The sequence below is a fragment of the Phyllopteryx taeniolatus genome, chromosome 2 (assembly GCF_024500385.1).
Source record: "Phyllopteryx taeniolatus isolate TA_2022b chromosome 2, UOR_Ptae_1.2, whole genome shotgun sequence".
Lineage (NCBI taxonomy): Eukaryota > Metazoa > Chordata > Actinopteri > Syngnathiformes > Syngnathidae > Phyllopteryx > Phyllopteryx taeniolatus.
The window spans coordinates 32,568,013-32,592,507 of NC_084503.1; the positions used below are offsets into that span (position 1 = coordinate 32,568,013).

At 41.8% G+C, this 24,495-nt stretch overlaps 1 protein-coding gene across 3 annotated transcripts in view; it reads left to right on the forward strand.

Moving 5' to 3' along the window:
- The window catches only part of nfatc3a (nuclear factor of activated T cells 3a), a 77,825-nt gene that overhangs the window by 47,100 nt on the left and 6,230 nt on the right, over positions 1-24,495 (forward strand). For all 3 annotated transcript variants that reach the window (XR_009787430.1, XM_061765771.1, XM_061765772.1), the window contains exons 4-9: positions 1,741-1,940; positions 2,337-2,509; positions 3,781-3,921; positions 6,683-6,738; positions 6,947-7,073; positions 9,177-10,259. Coding sequence is in view for 2 of the 3 variants with exons in the window: in XM_061765771.1 (XP_061621755.1) it covers positions 1,741-1,940; positions 2,337-2,509; positions 3,781-3,921; positions 6,683-6,738; positions 6,947-7,073; positions 9,177-10,259 (1,780 nt within the window). In the remaining variant the exon portion in view is untranslated. The remainder of the gene's footprint in view (positions 1-1,740; positions 1,941-2,336; positions 2,510-3,780; positions 3,922-6,682; positions 6,739-6,946; positions 7,074-9,176; positions 10,260-24,495) is intronic.

The window sequence follows — 24,495 nt, forward strand, 5'->3', positions numbered from 1 at the left end:
GGCCGAAATGAGTTTCCCCCGCAGGGTGTCCGGGTTGTACTTAGAGATAGGGTGAGAAGCTCGCTCATCCGGGATGATCTCAGAGTAGAGTCGCTGCTCCTCCCGAGTACGAGAGGAGCCAGATGAGGTGGCTGGGGAATCTGATTCGGATGCCTCCCTGGTGAGGTGTTCAGGGGATGTCCCACCGGGAGGAGACCCCGGGGACGACCCAGGACACGCTGGAGAGACTACGTCCTTCGGCTGGCCTGGGAACGCCTCGGGATCCCCCTGGAAGAGCTGGAAGAAGTGGCTGAGGAGAGGGAAGTCTGGGTGTCCCTGCTAAAGCTACTGCCCCTGCGACCCGACCCGGATAAGCGGTAGAAAATGGATGGATGGATGGGTCCAATATTAGCATTAGGGGTGTAGTGGAGTATAACTGGGGCCTTGAAAGACAGAAATGCCCTTTTATATTTCTTTTTATCACTTTTTTTTGTTTTTTGCCTGAAACTTTAACCTGTAGTGGAATGGAGTTGAACACCTTAAAGTTGTACAATTTGGAGTTCAACAAAACCTTTTTAGACAAACTATGCGGCTAAAGTCTGTCGCGCACTGGAGCTGTCTACTGATCAAAAAGTGTTCGCCAGATTTTTGGTGAATTTTCTGTCTCACGAAGCCTTGAGACGAATATCTAACATGTTTGATATTTTTCACCTCGCGAGGTCAAAAACTTGCTTTGTTGCACTACTTGAGCTACGTGCTTAGGCAGAAATTCAAGTGGCCAATCAAAATGCATCCTCAGTTCACATGACTTCAAGATGGGAACCCTGAGCAAAGTTGTCAGTGGCTAACAGAGGAAAAATTAGTCGATATCTGGCCGCATGTCCGGTGCCGCATGTCCGGTTTCATTAATAAAACTGAAGACACTGACGAAACAATGATGCGCACAAAAGGCTTTAGAACTAATAAATATTAGAAAATGCTGGCTCCAGTTGCACAAAATCCTTGAAATTGTCACAAACGAAGCAGGACTGAGACCTACACAAGGGGCCATATTTACTTCCATAAACACACTGCGTCACGTAACGTGTTTTGTACACATGCGTGTCACTTCATAGATGTACTCCGTTCACATTAAAGGTCGTTTTGTTATGTGAACGACTACTTAGTCGACCCACATGATTCTTTTCCATCAAAAAAGGCAGGTGGACATGTATAGGTTTGTTCGCCATTGGTGGAGGTCTAATTGACGGTGGGAATTCTGTAGTCATTATGTTAGAAAGAAACACTGATTGCACTGGTTTTCTTTCATTTAATAATCCATCCATCCATTTTCTGAGCCGCTTCTCCTCACGAGGGTCGCAGGCGTGCTGGAGCCTATCCCAGCTATCATCGGGCAGGAGGCGGGGTACACCCTGAACTGGTTGCCAGCCAGGGCACTCATTTAATAATGTTTTTTTTTTTTAATTCTCGCTTTACGAAAGTAGTCCCAGACAAACTGCTAGGGAATTTCTGGATCTGGGGGACTACCGTCTCCTGCGCCAGGTATGGAATAGGAAAATATATTGAGCCTTATTAAATTAATCATCAGTTATCATGCCAAAATGCCAGATGAATATCCAGTGCCTTGGCCAAAACTATATCAACCTTGAGCCGACATTTCAAATCCCTCCCAAACAAAAGTCAGACAGCTGAATGTTTCTTTGTTCACACTTTACGACTGGACTCACATCTGTTTGACTCAGTATTCCTGTCATGTTTCAGTTGGTTGGCTACAGCGAGAAGCCTGTCAACCTGCAGATGTTCATTGGAACAGCTGATGACCGTTACTTGAGGCCACACGCCTTTTACCAAGTGCACCGCATCACTGGGAAAACCGTAGCCACTGCCAGCCAGGAGATTGTGATCACCAGCACCAAAGTTCTTGAAATTCCTCTCTTGCCTGAAAACAACATGTCTGCCAGGTACATCACGAGCATTTCCAGATTGCATTTTTCATTCACGAGCTTCCCGCTGTGAGGGAGGTCCAATTTTGTTTATGGGGTTTGTGGCTTCTTCCAATGTGAAGTTTTATGTATTTTTAATTTAAAACAACAGAAAGTGGTGAACAGCAAAGGAGTAGAGAAATAAACTTCATGTGACTATTTATGATTCGGCATCAATACACTGATTATATTTGTGTAAGGTCCTGCTTAATTTATTTACATGGGATTTAACTGGAAATGATGTGGTCTGGACTTTCCCATTTATTTTACATCTTAAATTTAATATGATTCTTCCAAATCCCTGCTGTGCTTGTATTTGGTTTTCTCTGGATTTCACGATTTACTGCCAACAACTTTTCCTTCCTCTTTCCACAGTATTGACTGTGCGGGCATCCTCAAGCTACGAAACTCAGACATTGAACTGCGAAAGGGGGAGACGGACATAGGAAGGAAGAACACTCGCGTACGGGTGGTGTTCAGAGTTCACATCCCTCAGCCGAACGGGAAGGTTCTGTCGCTGCAGGCTGCCTCCATTCCTGTAGAATGCTGTGAGTCTCACACGCACACACACACACACGCACACACACACACACACTATCAAGCATGTTTCTCTCAATTCATCGAAAGCCTCGTTCTCACCAAGCAGCACTCTTTTGTTCAGTTTGGTATGATGAGAACAATTGCAAGGTTGTAAAGTCCCCCAACATATTTTATCAGTACCATCCACCACCACAGGAGGGATTGATTTATTTTTTAATTTATGTAAAGCATTTTGCGTTGCATTCTTCTTTGTATGAAAAGCGCTTACAAATAAAGTTTGATTGACCATCCCAACCTTGCCATAGTTTGGACTGACACAACTGACACTGCAATGCACGCAACATAAAAACAAGAACCAACACAAAACGTAGCTTTAAAAGTAAAGAGGATTGCAAAAGATTGAGCATTTGTGTTTTTGTTTTTATGGAAGCACAAAGCACCTGTCAACTTTCTTCTGTCCCCTTCCTCATCTTTGTTGAGTTAATTTTGGTTTCAGTTGTGTTGCAATGCATAAAGAAAACTAGTTTCGTTACCTCATTGTGCAATCTACAGCACACTGTTATTTGACAGAAAGTATTGTAGCTAAGAGAGCCAAAAACACACGCTGAAATTGGAAACAAAGTCCAGTTTAGACCCTTTCACACTGTACTTAACACAACTGTCAACCAACCCATTCATTGTGTATATGCTGCTGCGGCGCAATGGCAAAACGCTGTGTTGCGGAGGTTGGCTGCATGCAGCGTGGGCATCTGCTGCAACACTGACAAATTTGTGTTTGGGCAATTTAGAGTCTCCAATTCATGCATGTTTTTGGGATGTGGAAGAAACCGGAGTGCCCGGAGAAAACCCACACAGGCACGGGGAGAACATGCAAACTCCACACAGGGATTGATCCCCGGTCCTGACACTGACAAATTTGGGCGCAGCACTCTGTGATGACATCTTGGTGCATCCAATATTTGAGATGGTGGAGAAGTGGTTTTAGAGTGACAGGACCATGAGATTTTGGCAGAATTCTACAGTGGAGGAGAAAATATAATAAAACAGCACCACAAATGGGCAAGCTTGCGCCGTGGCGCCGTCGTCTCTGCGCTGTTCTGCGCCCTATCCCACAGTGCGCGCTGCACTCACTCGGTGCAGTGTCTAAATCCCTGAAGCCTTACTGTTCTAAAATATATAGCAGGGAACCAAACTGAACTGTGCCCCTTGGTAAAAGTGTGGTTTAATATACTAGCAAAATAAATTCCACATTTCCACACCTCTGCTGTGTCTCTTCCAGCCCAGCGATCGGCTCAAGAGCTACCCCAGGTTGACAAATCTAGTCTGACCAGCTGTCTCGTCAATGGGGGAGAGGAGATGGCCATCACTGGGAGCAACATCTTTCCTGAGTCCAAAGTTATCTTCTTGGAGAAAGGCCCCGGTAAGAGCTTTGTTCGTGTTTTTTTTTTTAAAGACTAAAACTAAAATAACACGTTTTAGAAGTAAATAAAATTGCTTGATTCAACTTCTATTCTCAAGAGGTCATTACATTTGTTGTAGCTATTGGAGGTCTAAAAATTGTCTTTGTATAACCTTTTCTTCGCAATCAACACAAGTAATAGCCGTTGCCTGTTTAAAACAGAGCATTCACTGAGCCAGTCACTGCCTGCCCTAACTACTATTGTTCTGATGTGTTAAAATCAAGCTCGCAAATGGCAGAAAGTCAAGTCGTGTGAGTGGCAGAACCTTGCAAAGATCTTTGAGGGAAATAAGGCACAGAAGAATGTCTTCAGCTATTTGAGGGGTATGCGGTGAAGCATGGTGTAGAGATGCAGTGTGGTTAACCTGTCAAGTCCGAAAACACAGGAGCAAAGGGAAATCAGAAAAGAGGTCAAACTGGGTCCCACCGTGCATGAAGGAAGTGGTCTGTAGAAGAAGGCAGAGAGACTGTGAACCAACAGGGAGTGGAAGATGATGATGTTGATGATTGGGGTTTGTTTAAACAATCCCCCTCATCTTGACTAATCTGCCCGCTTTAATGCAGAAAGGCACTGATTGGAGTAATTGTAGCAGTGGAAGAAATGAGAAAGAATGGAAGCCAGATATTTTTCCTAACTGAAAAACAACAGTAGTTGGGTGACTTTAGGATGGTACCATAAATGGCTTCAGTCTGACAGTAATCCCTACCCTCCAAGCACATGTGATCCTACTTGAAAGAAAAACAAACCAAAATCAGCTTTTTCATGTGTAGTTTTGTAGTCAAGACTGAGGATTTGAGACCTAGTCCAGACCAAGACTTTGAGGAGTTGGGACCAAGTAAGGACCAAGACATTGAGGAATTAAGAAGAGTCCACACCTAGACCTTGAGGAGCTGGAAATAATCCAGACAATGATTTGAGACCAAGTTCAGACCAAGACTTTGAGGAGTCAACACCCAGACTTTGAGGAGTTAATACGATCAGTCAGAACAAGATCAAGGCAGGTGGTCTTGGAGACCAAGACCAGGTTAAGGCTTGTATGTTAATAGTGGTTGAAGTCTCCACAATGTGAGGAAAATTTTATAAATAAATAAATTGTACTTTGAGGATCTAAAAAAGCAGCGTAATCACTTTCCAAATAATTTCTCTGAAATGGTTGCAGAAATATAATGTGGTGTTTAGGATGACTTGAACTAAGCACTGTTGTCCCTGCAGTCATGGTCGTTTGGGTTTTACAGTTAAAATACAATCAATTGCGAGATGAGAACGAGAACCTCAAAAGCAGTCTAGTTTGGTCTTGAGGCCGAGACTGATCTTGTGTAATTCAACACTCCTAGATAGCGTACAAGGTCTAATATTTAAAATTTTTATTTCATCCATCCATCCATTTTCTGAGCCGCTTATCCTAACAAGGGTCGCGGGAGTGCTGGAGACTATCCCAGCTATCTTCGGGCAGGAGGCGGGGTACACCCTGAACTGGTTGCCAGCCAATCTCAGGGCTATTTATTTCATATAATGTTGATATGAGTACCTTTTCAGTCACTTTTTATAATGTTAATACGAGTACCTTTTTCAGTCGCTTTGATAGGCAAGCAATATTTAAAAAGTTTTTAAGAGAAAAGTTTTTCAACATTTTACATGTGGAGTGTCCCTATTTATGCCTGGGTGGGTGTCCCCCGGGGGGTGGTCACGAGGGTGTTGTAGGTAAAATTTAGAATAAAAAAAACCTTTTGGATTGAAGGTGAAATGTCTTCAACAAATAAGAAAAGTACAGTTGCCGCCATTCAACCTTTGCGGTTTAACAGTAACATTTTTTATAGTAGAATAACCACATTCAGACTCTGGTGTCTGGCCGATCCGAGTCATTGTCTTAGCTTCCTGTTGGTGCTTGTTGTCTGACGGAGCATGTGGGGCCCTTGCTCCAGCCTGTTGAATGTCAACAAGACACGTTGCATTAATTCGCTGCTGTTAGCTGTCAGCTGCAAAGACATTCAAGGTCATTTGTTCATCGGGAAAGGAAATGGCTCTGTCTCTCGCTCAATTGATATGTGACTACCTACTGTTTTACCACAAGTAAAACAAGTGTTTTTAGGTTAGATTACAGGTACAAAAGGTTAGACTTAAAGCTACAGTAAAATGAAAAGCCTAAAATGTTCCTGAGATTAGAAAGAGCACTCAAACTACACAAAGACTCACTCTCTCTGCAGACGCAGATGTCTATGAGAGGGAATTATGGGGGACCCCTTTGGGCTTTGGGGGGGAGATACTATACAGGTGCAGACTGTACTAACACCATTAAAACACAGACTTCAAATAATACAGCTCAAAGATACATTCTGTGCTAATGTAGCTAGTCAAATTAACTGTTACTCAATGACTGCAGTGTCATCCAACCACAGGGGCCTGTTAGTGTTCCCCAAGATGTCTGGTCATATAATTAGATCCATCATAGGAAAACAGCAGAGTATGTTTTATTAGCTGTTAAAATAAATACAGTGATTCCACCGAGCTCTTTATAATTCCAGCCAGGCAAGACAAATAGGAGGATTATTTGGACATTTGATTTTGATTAAGTCAATGCTGCTAAGATTGTCTCCACATGGCTTCTCGGCCTCTAAACTGACATATTGCTCATGAATAACAAGTCCTGTGGTTCCTTAGCCTCATCCAATTTTGCAGATGATAAAAGTTGTTTTTCTACTCTTTTTTTCTACCATCTTGTAGATGGGCGGCCACAGTGGGAAGTGGAGGCCAAAATCATCCGGGAGAAAACTCTTGGCGTAAGTAGTCTTTTATTTACCTAAACTTTAAATAGAGTGGAACCTCAACAGTGGTACATAATCTGGTCGACCTGTTGTTTTTATTGGGTGGGAGAATTCCAAATGTAATGAGCTATGAGACATTTGAGAGTTGAGTGGACCCTCAACTTTACACCTTATTTTTGGCAAGTGCATGTAAATAATGAGGACTGCTTTGCTTTTCACACAGTCATGCATTGTAGTGGAAGTCCCACCTTACCACAGTAAGACTGTGAGCTCAGCTGTACAGGTGCAGTTTTATGTCTGCAATGGAAAACGGAAACGGAGCCAATCCCAACGCTTCACTTACCTTTCAGGTGAGGTTAAAAAAAACTGTTACTATTATGAGTACTATGATTCGTCTATTATTTTTAAATGTTGATGTTTCTATATGCTTTTTAACTAATTCAGTTTTCAACTTCAAAGTCATTACAGGCATTTACGCACAAACATGAGGCATTCCTTTTTGTTTGTAGCTTCCTGTTTCCTCCCACGTTAATAGTCTGAGTACATTTAAGATGACAGCACACTATTGTATCACTAACCCGATTTCGTCAGTCTCAACAACCTGAGTGTAATGCTGTGAAGTGCCACAATGACACAAACACCTGCTCGCTTTCTATTTTGAAAAACCTTCACTAACTCCCAGGGCTCTTTTTGCCTTAAATCTTTTTATGCTCAATGTGGTGGGCGGAGATTCCTGAGTGTCTAATGCTGTCTCCTGGTGTGTGTGTGCGTGTGTGTGTGTGTGTGTGTGCGTGTGTGTGTGCGCGCGTGTATTTGTTTGTTTGTTTGTTTGTTTGAAATCGCCCTTCCACCCACCCGCTCATTCGGTTTGCGAGCACGCCCACAGGTGGTTCCTGTTCCTGTTCTCTTTTGACAGGTCGGGGCAGCCAATGACAGCAGAGTATAGTAACCCTGCTCTGTTTGTTCGTAAAAGCAGGTTTCCTGACACCATCAGAGGAACCGCAGACACCACCTGCTTTATTGTGTGTGTGTGTGTGTGTGTGTGTGCGTGTGGGGGATGGTGGTCTTCTAATAAGTCATGTTTCCTGACTTGTGTGTTGGATGGCAGAGATCCCTGTAGCAGACACCACATGCTAAAGAATTAGTCATGCACTATCCCACAGTGACACTGGAAATGGGAATCAATTCCTTTTATTCTGTCCTGTTCTTACTGATTCAGGGTGTTTTATAAAGTCATACTTTTTAGGAAAAAAAATTACTTCTATTCAAGTTATACTCAAACTGTAGTAGAGGTCTTTTGGCTCCTCAACATCAGATTTTTATGAGTATCAGGACTTTGAAGCAATTGTGTAGGCACTCACCAGGATACATTATTCTCTTAGATTATGTGTTTTTCTTGAAAGAAATGTGACTTTATTCACATAAAAGTCTTGACTTTTTTCCAAAAATACCTCATTCCCATTAAATTACAATGTATTTTCTTGAAAAAACTATATATTTATACCCCAACAAAACAAAGAAAAAACAAAAAACAATTTTACTTTTCTATATTTAAAACTTAATTCTACCAGGATTAAGATTTGTTTCTCGAAAAAAATGCAACTTTATTACAGGACATTAAAATTATTACATTATAATTACAACTTCGCAGTTAAAAGAAAAAATCTCAAAAAGATACAACTGAAAAAAAAAGGTTATTTTTTTTCAGTGTAGCTTTTCATAGTCCTTGTGTTTAGCGTGTACACTACAATATACTCAAAACTCAAACGCAGTCCATCTCGGAGGGTCTTTCACCTTAAGTGTTTTGGGTCAGGATTTCAAATTAATACAAGTTTAAATTTCAAGTTCTTCGACTGGCAAATTGTTTTAGTTCCAAGGATCCACTGAAAATCATAAATTTTCACACACCCATCATCTTATATTTCTGTGGATTCGTTGGGATCAAAGCTTGTGTGCTGTAATTTTTTACCCCTCATCTCTCCGTCCCAGAGGCGTGATGGGGTGAGTTGAGGGCGTGAGATCAATGAACTCGTTTGTTCTGTTGCTCTGATCCGTGCTGGGGGGCATTCGGGCATTCAGCTTGTCACACAGTATTTCACGTGATGCCCATGCTGACAGGCAGTAAGTATATGCTCGCCCGCTGATTCTGAGCTGGATGTAAATAAAAAATCACAATTGTGTACAGATTGGCAGATCTGAGAGCCGAAGTAAATGACCTGTTTATTGAGTAAATGTAACATCTGTTACAGTGTTACTTTTAATTATTTAATCAATCAGGGGTTGACTCGACTCCGTTGTTCCCCCTGAATCATAATTCCTTATCTTCTATTGGTACAACTTAGCTGGACCAATAGAAGTAACTGTAACGGTAACTGTGTTTGCTGCAGAGGTGGATTTTTCTGCGATAATTGTGAGGTCGATGGATGTATTTTATTTTGTCTCCTTTTCTTTAGTGATGGTGAAACAGGAGCACCGGGATGAGCTGGACCATCCCGCTTTACCTGCCATGTCCATGCCCCTGACACACTCTGCCAGTCTGGTGCGCCCTCAGCTACCTTCCCCCGATCAGGGCCACCCATCGGATAACCTTCTGTCCACCTCTCCGCATGGCCTGGCCTCAGGCTCAGGACCCGTCCTGCTACCCCTGCAGGCTCCATGCCCCTCCATGGGCTCCCCATCCTTCCAGCACCTGCCTCACCTCCAGGGTCGCAGTTTGCACCACGCCCCCGCCGACTGCCACATGACGTTCCATCCGAGCTCCTCTCCTATCCCCCTTCCTGCCTCCTCCTCGCCCTCGCTGCCCGCGTACCAGCCCATGCAGCGCAACCAGAGTCATGCTCACAGCCTGTCCTTCAATGGCCAGTCCAGCCTTTCACCCCAGAGCTATGACAGGATGCCTTTCCAGCAGAGTCCCAGTGCCGCGTCACACCCGCTGGGCATGGGGATGGTGTACTCCTCCTCGCCCTGCTCCTCCCCATCAACGCCTGTGTCGTCAGGCCCCATCGTGGGTTCTCCGCAGAGCCACCAACCCCTTTTCACCCCCTCATCCCCACACCTCCACACGCTCGGAGGGTACCACTGCTCCCCAAATCCCGCCCAGGTGCCCTCCCCTACCGGCCACCCACTCGTGGGGCCCCACTCAACCCAGCTGCAGCGAGCCCTGGGCTACCACCCAGTGAGTCAACGCTCGGCCTCTTGTCCCACACCAACCACCGCGCCTCCTCCGCATATGATCCCATCTGCCCACTCCGGGCCATCTTCCCCTCAGCTCCACTCGTTGCCCTACCAGTCTCCCACCTCCTCTTCGCCAGGTAACAGTCCCTTAGGCCCCTTGCAGCATCCGCATTCAGGACAGCCTTCTCCCCAGGCGGCTAGCCCAGTCATGGCCAGCTTGTCCCCGACAGCTTTGGTACACCCGCTAAGCCCCCAGGGGCCCTTCACATCGGAGGGCGAGAGGGTGAACATCAAAGAGGAGCCAGAGGATAGGGAGCCCACCTTCCGCTCTATAGGCCTACAAGACATCACCCTGGATGATGGTAAGATATTAAAATGATATTCATCATACAGTACTAAAGTGGAACCTCTACAGTTGAGTGGCCCGAACATATTGGAGTTCAAACTACAGTGGTGCCTTATGATTTATTTTCTTTTTTTAGTTAAATTGGCCATACGTGTGAATGGTTGTTTGTCTGTGTGTGCCCAACAGTTAGCCGGTGACCAGTTCAGCGTGTATTATGCCTCTCGCCCAAAATATAGTCAGCTGGGATAGGCTCTCCCGCTACCCTAATTAGTACAAGCACTATAGAAAATGGATGGATGGATAGCGCGGACCTTGGAAGTCCATCAGTTTTGAAGAGGCACACACAGAGAGTTGGACTGCTTTGTAGGTGAATCTGTCAAGGCCATTCATAACAAGTGCTTGCATAGATTATTGCGAACATCCACATCAGAAACAAGACACCGCTGTGGGATACAATTACATCAATGTGAAATGCGAGGCAAATCCATACCCCATGATGTAAAACAATCCTTGTCAGCATCAGTTTATTTTCTATGAGCTAAATCCTTGGTGGTTGATTACAGTGATAGTGATAGTGTTTCATCTGTCAGTGTCGCTACAGACTGAGGCAGAAGTTTGTATTGGACACAAAAGACACATAGGGCTGATAAACAAAGCATCAGATGAAAGGCTCTAATTGTATGATCTAATGTAGGGGGTGGCTGTTGCTTTGGAGACTAATTACCTCCACCTGGCAAGGGGTCATGGTTGTCATTTGTTATAAAAATCTATACATCGAATAAACCCATTCAATTTGAGCTTAAATCTGGATAAAGGTGTAGCTCTAAGAATTTAAGTGTACTTTTCCACTTGAGTCACTGTGTCAAGATAGCATCCATCCATTTGTAACGCCAATATCCATAAACCAGAAAGTAGCTTGCTAACTAATTACTGGACAAAGAACATTTTAATACAATAAAACCTTATCCACTATTCTAGTTCCACTTTTACCTTTCATTGATAGCAATATTGCATCATTTTAAGATCATTGCAAATTCATGTATGTGTGTGTGTGTGTGTTGCAGTGATTATTATAGTCTTTGTGTGTGTGCATGTGTGAGTTTTAACAGGTCTAATTGGGTTGTTCAGGAGAACATGTTGACTTAACAATTAGCAGTGAAGTCAGTCCAAAGCGTGATGGCGCTGGCTTTTTTTTTTTTTTCCCCCTGGTTTTCTTATATCTGAAGTACGTGTCTCCTAACAGCCTCTTATCTGGCACTCAGGAACTCGGTTAGTTCGCCGTATTCAAATCAGGGTCCTACAGGCAGAGGGTTAATAAATAGCCTGGCGACGCTCTGTTGGGAGGTGTTACATTGTGTGCTAGCACGGGTCAGCCTAATTAACACAGGCCGCTTGTCAATAGGTCATGTGTGAAAATCCAGTGAGGTTCATCGGGGCGCTGTATTTATGCAAGCGCACGCCACCATCAAGTTAGCTACGTCCAGGGTAAAAAGTTCTTAGTTTTTTATTCAACGTGCACATTCAAGTTTTTTTTGTTTCTGACACTCATACTTTCTGGGGAGGTGGGCGCGGTAGTACATTCACAGTCTGTGCTCTTTTCCGAAAGAGTTTGCGAGTGACAGTTCAGCTGGGAATGTAAGCTCTCCCTTTGAGCCCATAGCTAAAAATAGCTTTGTGTGCCAGCCTGGCTCTGTAGGCCATGTTTTGAAGTAGCAACATAGAGCCTGGCCCCGCTCTGTGTTTTAAGAGGTCACTGCGCACTCACTAAGTAGACCGTATTCAGTCTGTGGCACTGACAGACACAACATTACTAAATGTAGCCATTAGCATGATGTATGCCTTGTGAGGCTTTCTGCTGCTGAGTCATGACTAACGGTACGGTTACACTGCAACAACCATGTAAAAACAGGTGTTTCTTTCTAAAACACTATAATATGCATGCCTGGCCAGTATTTGACGATGTTACTTTGCAAAGAAACACTACACCAACGCGCACCAACTGCTTGCCCGAAACAGTCTCTTGAATATCCGCTGTTGGCGTGTAGTATATTTTCTCAAAGAGCGACCCTTACTCTAATACACAGGTTCTCAAACGTTTTCCACCAAGTACCACCTAAAAAATATTTCGCTATCCCAAGTACCGCCATCATGAGGACCATTAAGATACAGTAACGAAGTAGGCCTAAGTGTTCTTACAAAGGACATATTGATAAAAAGTATATTTAATATTATTGTTAGCCACTGTAACATTATGCAACATTTGAATGTTACAGTAACACTGCACTTAAATATAGGAAAATAAAAAACTGTACTTAAATAACGACTCTGTTAAAATATATTGCACATAAAAGTAGACTAGGATCTGATCAGCCTGATCGGTATTGGCCAATAATTAGCATTTTATGCTGATCAGCAGATCGGCTTTAATGTCCCCGAACATTGATCGGCCCCGCAAAAGACATTTACTCCGCGTCGCCATTGTCTACAGTATATTTTAATCCAAAAGCTAGTTTATTCTTAGCCTTGTCGCGTGTTTTTTGACATAGTACTGTAAATATCTGACCACCAATAAAGTTATTTAAAAAAAACATGTCGGCGGTGTGGGACAGAAAACACGAATGTCTGGATCAAACTACAAGACAAATGTGGTCTTTCACGATTGCACTGTGTCAGACTACTGCAATAAAATCTTGCATTCTGATACCACCGCATCCCGTTTTGTAAGATCACTGGGCTTCATCATGTCAACTCAAACGCGACCGGATACACTCGTTACCATGGCGACGGCAATAATAATGGATCGCGCCGTGTGTTTATAAGAAAAACGTGTGCTGATGGTCATTAGTGCTTGGGAGAGGACGTTCATTTAAGGCTTGCTTGAAGTATGTTCTCGTACTTTTAATACGATACGGCTCGCAAGCAGGCAACAAAACGTTATGTAGCCTAGCAAGCTAGTGCTAGCACTAACGGTACGTAAACACGCCGGCATTCTATTGAATCATGCTCTAAAGTTTCGGGGTGTGTGAAGTAACTTAATTACAATAGAGTAATTTAATTACAGTGAGTTAGCACCCATTATTTCTGTCATGTTGTAATGCTGGTTTGACCTGACTGATTAGAATACATGATCTGACTACAGCAGTGATTTCCAACCTTTATTGAGCCAAGGTACATATTTTACAATTGAAAAATCTCACGGCACACCAACAAACAAAAATGTCACAAAAAGTGGATACATTAATTACTGTATGTACTTCCTGCCATGTAATAGCAGATCATTCATTTGTTCTGTCTGTCACTATGCCTCACTAGCATAAATAGATGAACAAAGATACATTATTTATTGTAAATATAAATGTTTTGAGCAATTAAGTACACAAGTAATGAACAAGTCATTTAAATAGACATATTCCTCCATCTTGTGATCGGATCGGTGATCGGTTATCGTTCTTTTAAAACTCGCTGATTGGTGATCAGCCGCAAAAATCCTGATCGTGTAAAGCCTACATAAAGGTTCAATAAAAATTGGACCTACATTAAAACCCCAATTCCAATAAAGACGTTGTGTAAAATGTAACTAAAACAGAATACAATGATTTGGAAATCATTTTCAACCTATAGTCAATTGAATATGCTACAAAGATATTTAATGTTCAAACTGATAAACATTTTTAATGCAAATATTCCCTGAATCACTGTACACAGGGTTATAAGTTAGCGACGGAGTTCTGCTCCTACAAATTTTAACATAAGTCGAAGCGCGTCATAGTTCATCACCAACCTACACAAATGCAGAAATAAAGTCCAAATTACAGTAAGTAATGTATGAAAACCCATGAATATAAAACAATCAAATGAAAAAGAGTAATTCATATATTGGTACTGTCATAAATCAAGGACCCCCTGGAGTGTTTTACTCTGCGACCCACCCATAATAAAGCTGTGACTCACTTTTGGGTACCAAACCACAAGTTGACAACTTTACAATCACTAATCTAGATCATTTCAATATTAATATTAAAAAACATGTATACATTGGTAGTTTGAGATACAAGTTTAATTCGATTAATTCGGTGACCATGCTCGTAACTCAAAACACTTGTATCTCAAAGTATTTTCCCCATTGAAATAAATGCAAATGCCATTAATCCATTCCAGCCTCCCCCCCAAAAAAACAAAAAAAAATTATAATGTGTTTTTGATCAGGAAAATAGCGCTCTACAATATTGTACTGAGTAAATGCATTGATGTAATAACATAATAAAATAGAATGTAAAGAATTAAACAGTGTGTGCATCATGGCTGATTCATTGTGGCTCTTTCTGGTGTGTGCAGCTTGGTCACCGGAGGGCAGTGTAATACTGTCATGCAGACACATAGATGCTATTCATTAGCTCGTCTATAGCATTTCCCTTTATGTGTTAGCATTAAGCTACCTGACTTAAAGGCAAATTTATGTGGTTGGTTTAAATACACAACGTGTTTAATTTGATTAGGCCTGTTACGATAATTAATATATCTCATTATTGTTCGATAAATAAAATGGACATGATAGTTTTTCCGGAATCGATAGATTGTCATTGTTGTGGTGAGCCGGCGCATGGATCACACAGTGAGCAAGGTGGACGGCTGTGTCATTAGCCGCTCGTGGGCTCATGGAATGCCAGCGGATGGTAGACTCTTGACGGTGTTGGCTCCGTCCAATACTCCACAGCCTTACTCCATGTGCGGCGCTTAAATTCACACAACTGAGACACTTAAGGGAAAGTTAACTGTTTATTCGTGAGCTAACGAGCTAGCTTGCGAGCTAATGAGCTAGCAAGTTAAGGAGCTATACAGCATGCTCCACCGTGGCGATGTCGTTTAAAACATCAGAGCTTCGCTCCGAGTTGTTGTTTGTGTTAGTTCCCAATAACACAAACACGGGAACGTTAACTGTTTATTAAGTATAACCTCAGTGGCACAAGTTATTCTGCCAGTAGTTGACAGCAAACGTATATTTGATTGACAGGTAAAGGGCTCATTTTCAGCAGACCAACCACACAGTAGCCGGGTTTAGATGGAGACTTTTTTGTCATTCCGATTTAAATCATTTTGATTGAAGATCTTAATCGGAACAGCCATGTGACATGCGCACTTCGTTGTTAACGTCACGTCATTTATCAAGATGGAGGTCTATCGTCTATTCAACACAGTAGTTGGGATTGTTTTTATATATATATTATTTAAAAGGCGCTTGATAAACACACATAAGTAGTTAAAAACAAAATCTCCGTCACATACGAGCTCCATCCAGGGTCCCCATATTTACAGCGTGCGTAAACGATGAGATCACTGCACATTTTCGTCAAGACGAAGGATGCGTAGACAGAGCTTTTCCCGATGAATGACGAATGACGGCGTACATGGCGAAAATGTACTTTTGTTTGGTTTGGAAAAAGGAATATTCCACCCCTGAGAAGCCGAATGAAATTCCATACGGATTCAGCCTGTTTATTCCGACTGAGGTTTTTATATGGAGCGTTTCCATTTGGTTTGGGCTTCTAAACCGATTACAATAGGAATAGGAGGCTCCATGTAAACCAGGGAAGTCTTGTGGCTCTTTATTCTTTATTTCAGACACAGGGGATCTATATAAAGAAAAACAATTTAATAGAGAAACAAGAAAGGAAATTATTATAATAATAACAACAACAACAAATAATGATTTAAATAAAAAAATATAAACTAAAATAATTTAAAAAAACAATAGGGGCAGACTTTATCTTTCATGATTTCAGAGGGATTCAAAAGACAACATTATTGTTTATGGATAGTTTTTGGGAAAATATCGTCTTTAAAAAATTGTGATCGTGACAGACTGTGAGTGACTTTCAATGGATTTTCATTTTCTTTAGAAAATTGTTCACTATCTGCAAGACTGCTGCTTGTGAAGTGAGTAGAGTTGGATTCACTGCCAGCTTACAATGCTCGTATCATAAATTTTTGTTCACAAGGCAAAGCAAAAAAAAATTGTCCGACGGGACAGCTTGTATCTGGAAAAACTCGAAAGTTAACTCACTTGTAACTCAACATACCACTGAACATTTTGTTGAACTATAGAAATAATGACAATAGGCTTAAAAAACAACTTAAGAGTATTTTGGCACTTTCCTGTGTCATTTCCAGCTAATAGAAACCCATTCCTGAAATAAAAATTCCATGGCGCTCAAAAAGTGGCCAGCGTATAAATCTCGTCATGCTTAACTGTGAAGTGTAAATAAGGGAAGTTAATCAGCTCAGTCATCCGTAGGACACCTCTTCATGTCTTCCTGTTACATCAGAAACAGATTTTCCTCATCTTTTTTGGTCCAGCATTATTTAGCCACGTTGATGTGAACAGCAATGAATAAACTGCTCCACTGTAAAGGCGGCAGTAATACTATCACAGAATAGCCTAAGTGGAATGAGTACAAACATGGAGTGTGTGTAGAAAAACTGCCCTCGTTAGCGAGCAGATGGTCCCTGTGACGCACAGGCTCGTGTGTGTGTGTGTGTGTGTGTCAGAGAGAGATAGAGTCAGCGGGGTGATTCAGTTTTCATGGCTATTACCAGTTCTATGCTGTCGATAGTAAAGAAATATTTTTAAAGTGCTGATGTTCTGAACTCCTGCTTCCACGCCGTTGTCATATCCAGCACAATAATGCCGCCTGGAGGGGTTGTGTTTTGATCATGAACCAGTTAATTGCATCAATTGATGCAAACCCAAACCATCCCTTGTTGTTGCAGACAGTGGTGTGTGTGCGTGCGTGTATGCCACACAAACCCACAGAAACACAGGAGGTAAGAAGACAGACTGACACACAGATGGGCGGACAACTTCAGCATCCAATCACACAGCAGGGCCGCACAGCCGAGACACCCAATCTGGAACATTCTCGGCATCAGACATCCAAAATGAAGCGCTGCTGCGCCTTTCCAAAACATGACACTTCTTCATTACGCACACATAATGAAGTGCAGTGACGCTGGAATGATTCCAAGGGTACAATTGATGCACTCACGAGTCGATTGGCCCTCCTGTCAAAATGAGTTATGCAGTCTTAATTGTCAAAATGAGACTTCATTTCATAATCTAAATCTATGCAGGTACATACTGTATGTGTGAGTGTGGGGTGCCATTGTGTGTTTAGGTGTGTTTGCATGTGTGTGTCCTGCTCGGTTGCACAGCTGCCTCCATCTGCACTTGAGCCTTAATAACAACTGAAGGTTTCCCTTAGCCAGAAGGTATTGACACAAATGCACACAGGGACTGACTCGTATAGACTTGACAACCTGTGCCTCATAATGTATAGTGTTTATCTACAGTTTATCTTGGGGGATATGGTCCAGACCCATCGGTAATATGTGAAAAATATTGCCTAAAATTGCCTGTAGGTGTGAATGTGAGTGCGGATGGTTGTTTGTTTGTATGTGCCCTGCGATTGGCTGGCAACCAGTTCAGGGTGTAACCCGCCTCCTGCCCGAAGATAGCTGGGATAGGCTCCAGCACTCCCGCGACCCTTGGGAGGATAAGTGGCTCAGAAAAAATGGATGGATGGATGGATGGACTGCCCTGTTACAGCGACCAGAAGTAATGTATCACTAATATATAATACATTCAAAACCTACATATACACCAAAGAAGGGGCATTCAAAATACAGTGGAACCCCCTGAAGTTGAACGCCAATGATGTCATCCTAAATTTCCATTTAAAATGTGCCCCTGAAGTCCCTAAAAATACTCCACCCACATGGGGGCAGTATAATCCATACACACAGCTATAGTGTATGTTCAAAGCGGTAATATTACAGCACATATCAGTGGTCTATTGTTATTAAATTTTAACTCCATTTTTTTTTGTTACATCTTACACTGGTTAATGTTTTTTAATGCTCATGTGACAATGTTTGATAGTGGTGATAGTTTGAGCCTTTAAGATGCCATTTAAATTTCCAGTGTTCCCTTTGAGAAAACTGAATACATTTTGACAAAAGGGATTGTGTCCGACGCTTGAGGTTCTTCTGTACACTTTTGGAGAGGACAAACATTTGAGGTACACGTGCTTGTCTTTACAAAGTGGCATTGCCAACTACTGGTCAGGGATGCATATTACAGCGCTTTCAGTCATTTGTGCAGGTCTGTACGTGTACAGAAAAAATACCTGAAAAAATATATTGAGTCTACAAATGAAGACTTAGGCAATTTATGTCTGCTGCTGTGTATGTGTGTGTCTGTGTCTGTGTGCGTGGAACTCTTTAATTCACTAATAGATTCGTCCAGAATACTTCCTGACTTGCTGGCATTAAAAGAACTTTGGAAACATGGAAGAAAAACTTTTCCATCAAATTAAAGCCCAATGACATTTGCTGCTCTGTTCCTCTTTGAATGAAGTGGAAATGGACGTCATGTGTCATCTTTCCATAGCATGAAGGTCTCACAGAGGCAAATGCTTGGCAGAGGCTGGGAAAATTGTGCCAGTGCTTCTTTCTCCTTCCAGACAGGATGGAAAGGCCTCAATGAGCACGCACGTACTAAATTCAAACCATGATTGTGTTGTTTTCAAAGCCTAAACCAATTGTTACATCTGTTGTTACTCGTCGGCAAACATCAAGCATGTCAGCAATGTGAATGTGATGTGAATGTGATGCAGCGAGTATGGGAAGATGTGCACTGATGATTTTTGTTGTCTTGTTGGGAAGAGGACTTTTAAGATTAAAGATTAAACCTTATCACCACTAGTTATAATTAGCTGTCAGGAGGCAATTGAATATCTTGTACGATACTGAAAGGCACAAGTTAGATACTCTTTTGCTGCTAAGTACAAAAACACGAAAACAGATTATTATTATTATTATTATTCAACAGATTTACACAAACCAACTTTAAAACATGGTGCAGTAAATTAGCAGAAGTAGTTCATTTGATATCAAATAGACTACATTAAGCCAGAAATAAAACAAAAAAGCTTGCAACAAATACAATGTATTACTTTTATTTGCAATACTGCTATATACATGGCAACAATTACTGTAATATAAAATGAATTTACTTTTTTTAATGAGTTGTAGCATACATTAGACACAGCTATTGCGAAACTTAATCATACAAAGTACCCAATAATTTTGATTCAAACTAATGTCTCTGTCCAATTAAAAGTGTCCCTCGTTAGTTTTTGGAAGTTATGTATTAAGGTAAAAAAAAATTATTTTGTATTGGCTGTATTGAGTCGAACCACATGCGATAGTGCCAAACACTAAACAACACACACCGGTATTAATTTAGTAACGCAATAAGCCATCTATTCCTGGACTTCTTGTTTTAACTTGTCCTCTCTCTCTCTCTCTCTCTCTGCTTTCACATCAGTGTTCTTCCTTTCCAGCATTTACCAGCTATACAGGGGGTCCTTCCTTTAACGACGGTCTTAGTATACGACATTTCAAGGTTACGAACACCAAGCAGCATCACACGGCATGAGAAGGCACTCACAGTTACCACCGTACTTCCTGTTTTTCATTGGATTCTTAAAGAATTATGATCTAGAAAGGATTTTCATACAAATATATATTGTAATTATAACTTTACAACTGCGATAGCGAAGGGTAGTGATAGACTACAGCGTGTTCTGACTTTTAAAATTCAGGTTACGTTGCCACCAGAGAAAACAGACCTCCTGTGGAGAGAAAAAATGGAGGGGAAACGGACAAAAATACAATAATAATAAGACAAAAATCAGGCAAACACCATAAATACAATGCATAAAAATGTTACCCCCCAAAAAAATCTGTCAAAAAAAACCTGGTGAAAGAGTCCTGAAAGAGTGATTGTGACTACCTAAGAATCACCTATAAAACAATAAACCCACGGATGATTCACAGAGTTGAACAATTTTGAGAAAGACAATGGACAAAGAAATGATGCAGACAAGTAATTGTGCGTCTTTTTCTCCAAAGAGCGTGAGGTTGCTGGCTTTGGACTCAACGTCCGATGTTGCAAAAGACATCATTACAGAGCCTCCCAAAGTGGAAACTCTCCTCAGATATTCCCTTCTTTTTTTCTTTTCCATTGTGGCTCCTCATTTCCTAAAACTGCTGTGCCAGTGTCAACATTTGTGCCAGAAACTATTGGGAACATGGCAAAGTGGTTTGTGATAGTCAGCTACACTGTAAACACGGATTTGTTGGCTCAACTTAAAAAAAACAAGTAACCTGGCTGCCTTAAAATTTTGAGTTAAGAGCGCCAAGGATTTCTAGTTCTTTACACTTCCATGTATGCTTTCGATAGTCAATGTTGAGACTATCCAAGAGGCCAATGAGGACAGCAAAGGCATTTTTAACACTTTTTAGCTGACGGATGATGATTTTGTCCTCCAGTATCACTGTAACATCCAGAATGTCTGTGAGCATGTTGCCATCCTCAGCTTCTCCGGTCATGAAGAGTAGGCCACGATCGACCCCTCTTGCTATTTCCTTCTGCGGATCAGAAGCCTGAAGACAGAAGGTGAAAACACAAGAATCAGGTATCCGCATTGAAAGATTCTAGTCCACTAATTATCTGCAAATTAAGGCAAGGCCCCTATTTGTACAGCCTGTTTTTACAAACGGTTTGTCGCAAAGGGGTTTACACAGCATTAAAGCATCCTCTGACCTTTGACCCTCATATCGACAGAGGAAAAAACTAAACACGCTCACTTCTCTGTCTCTTTCTCTGCTGCTGCCTGCACTGCTGTTGTTGACAAACGCCTTTCTCACCAGACCAATCCGCTCATCTGCTTTAGCTGGACAGCAACCTTTTCCCTGACTGACCTGTTGACGATGGGTTTTGTAGTCTTTTAATGGCAGCCATGATGGGCTGTAAGTCCTTTTTACAGCCACCCAAAGGGAATGTATTTCCCCTCGATGGCTGTGTTGGGAATATCATGCCAACATACTATTGATACTAAGTATGATGTCAAATTGAGTATGTGATCTTCACTCTGTACAGTATGGGAGAAATTCCCGGATGTAAATTAGATTATCAAGAATTTCTGAGTATGCGGTGGGAGGGTTTTACACACAATCATCTGCCCGAAAATGCATTGTCTTTCCAGGCTACATGAAATGTTGCATTATGGGACACCAAAAGCTGTTTGGTTATATATTTGGTTATAAACAACCACCGAACTATACATTAACGTAAGGGAAAAATGCTGTCTATATGCCTTTCTTAGTGTGGCGTTAAAAAGTGTTATGTATATGTATGACACACCTCACAGCCTTTAAAGAAGTTCGAGGGATCCACTCTCATTCATTATCACACAATTTAACTCTCTAACCTCAAAATATTCAGATATGTCGCCAAACAAATACTTCAGAGAGCGGTAATAGACATTGTTCCAAAACATGAAAAGTATAATTGTTTTACATATCCAGGATTTACCGTTTTTTTTTTGTTTTGTTTTGAGACAAAAATTTGCCTTAGATAGGTGGGAAAATCTTGATATCAAATTGCCCTTGCTGAATTCAAATAATTAGCTAACAGGCTATATAACGTACAGGGAGCTAACAAGGGTAATATTTAGGATAATAGCTTAAGGAACCTCGTCTGGCAACCATTTTAACATTGCATAGAATAGCGAACTACACCTTTATAACTTACAAAAATCTTGACTTACCTCCTTATGTCGACTCCTGATACTCTGTCTGGGCCTCCTTGCAAAAGAAAATGGCCTCCTTTCCAGGGGGCAGTCTTGACAGGTCTTGACATGTTGGCTTGTGTGGGTTGTCCCGGGGAGTTTTGCAGGGGCTACTCATATTTAATTGAGTTAACTCAGCAATCTGAGTTACCTGGTCTGCTCTGATTTAACTGATGAGTTGACAATATTAGAACTGAATATTTCAAGTTGACCCAATGATTTAGGTACTTTTAGTTGGACTGATTCAGAAAAATGAGTTGAGGTAACAAAAAAACCCAAATTCATTTTCACAGTGTAGTCCCTGTGCATTTTAGGTGTTAGAAAATACCTTCATTGCAGCAAAGTGAAGATTCACTCTCCATTGAGCTGCTCCCAGTTGTTACTACTGTTGTTATTGAGTGAATTAAATCCATTCATTTTCTGAGCCGCTTATCCTCACAAGGGTCGCGGGAGTGCCGGAGCCTATCCCAGCTATCATCGGGCAGGAGGCGGGGTACAACCTGAACTGGATGCCAGCCAATCGCAGGGCACATACAAACAAACAATCATTCACACTCACATTCACACCTACGGGCAATTTAGAGTTGTCAATTAACCTAGCATGCATGTTTTGGGGATGTGGGAGGAAACCGGAGTGCCCGGAGAAAACCCACGCTGGCACGGGGAGAACATGCAAACTCCACACAGGCGGGGCCGGGGATTGAACCCCGGACCTCAGATCTAGGAGGCAGACGCTCTAACGAGTCGTCCACCGTGCCGCCATTGAGTGAATTGAAAAATAAATAAATACATACATAAAAATTTAAAAAATACAAAAAAGAAAGTCCTATGGATGCCAGAGATGAGCATGTGTATGTAAAAATTGAGACTGCTTAGTTACAACAGCAACTTAATGCAAAACACCACCGTACAGCTAATGTTAACATCAACACTTCTAGTATGAGCAAAGCTAGTTTGTCCCAGTAACTGGCTGAAAAAGAAAACATTTGGGCGATCCTAACAGTGATCTGATACATTGGAAGCAGAGTTACAACTTCCCCTGACTGCGCCAGTGAGTCAAATGAAACACATTTCTTTGTTATTAGCATTCCTAGTACAGGTTGTTTTGACACCCACTGAACAGCAATATAATTGGTTTAAAATACGATTACAATTACAAAGGCTCTCATTTTTTTAAAACTCAACTCAATTTTATTTATAAATCACTTTAAAACCAACCACAGCTGAAACGAAGTGCTGGACATATTCTAAATAAAGGCGAACATAAAACATAAGAAAATTAAACGGAACAAAATTAAAAACTATACAGTAAAATGATAACAGTTAAAAACAATAAAAACAAATAAGATACTAAAACAAGGGCAGAGTCTCATGAGGTGTTAAAAGCCAAGGAATAAAAATGGGTTTTAAAATGGACGGTGAAGGGACTAATGTGCACTGGAGGTCCTGCCATAGTTTGGGACCAGCAATAGAAACAGCTCTGTCCCTTCTGAGCTTCTGCTTAGACGTTGGTACAGGAGCATAGTAATGGAGTAACTCAGAGAGGTAAGGCGGACCAAGACGATTTAGAGATTTGAAAACAAAGAGAATACAGGAAATCCTCGAGTTACGACGCACTCGACCTACGACGTTTCGACTTTACGACGCCCGTGCCTTGTCCGCCATTTTGTCCCAGCGCCGTAGTGTTTCTGCTTAGCTAGTGCCGAGTGCTTGTCTGTGTTTGTGCGGTGGGAGTATCTTTGCCTTTTTCACACTCTCAGCAGTAATGGTAAGTACAGCATCTTATTTTTTTTATTTGAATGTATTTTAATTTTCTTTATACGAAGTGTCAACCCGTCAACGGGTCCTCCGCTAATCGCTACTCTTCCCCGGTCGCCGTCACTACACTTGCTACTGTACACACTCGCACTGGCATGCACTCCTTCCTCCTTCACAGTCCCGCCGGACGACGCCTGCGCAGTGCCGTCTCACTCACACATCGACGCACACGCCCACACACACTGAGCTTGCTGTCACAATCACGTGGGACAATACCCATAACAGAAGTATTTCGCCGTAAAGTTCGACGTTAACGGTGAAATCCGACTTGTGCGGAAATTCGTGTTACGTCGCCAGCGTCGGAACGGAACTCGTTCGTAAATCGAGGACTTCCTGTATTAAAATTAACAGAATCTTAAAATGAACTTTAAAGTGCAAGGGCAACCAGTGAAGTTAGGCCAGAATAGAGTTTTGTGCTCCCTCTTTCGTGTTGCAGTTAAGAGGCGAACAGCAGCAATTTGAACCACCTACTGTAGAGATGTTTAAGGAAGGACTGGCTGACTCCAAAGTCAAGTGCATTACAGTAATCCATCTGAGATGTGATAATGGCATGGATTACTGTCTCAAAGTGCTGCTGTGTAAGAAAAGCCTTCATCTTTGACTGACTGAAATGAAAAAGCTAGACTAAACTGCCATACCAAATTTTCCAATCCACTTTCAAATCACTGTCCAACTTAAAACCCAAGTTTGAGAAATTTTGGTTTTGCAAAATGTGCCAAGGGGCCTGAGTCAACCAGGAGG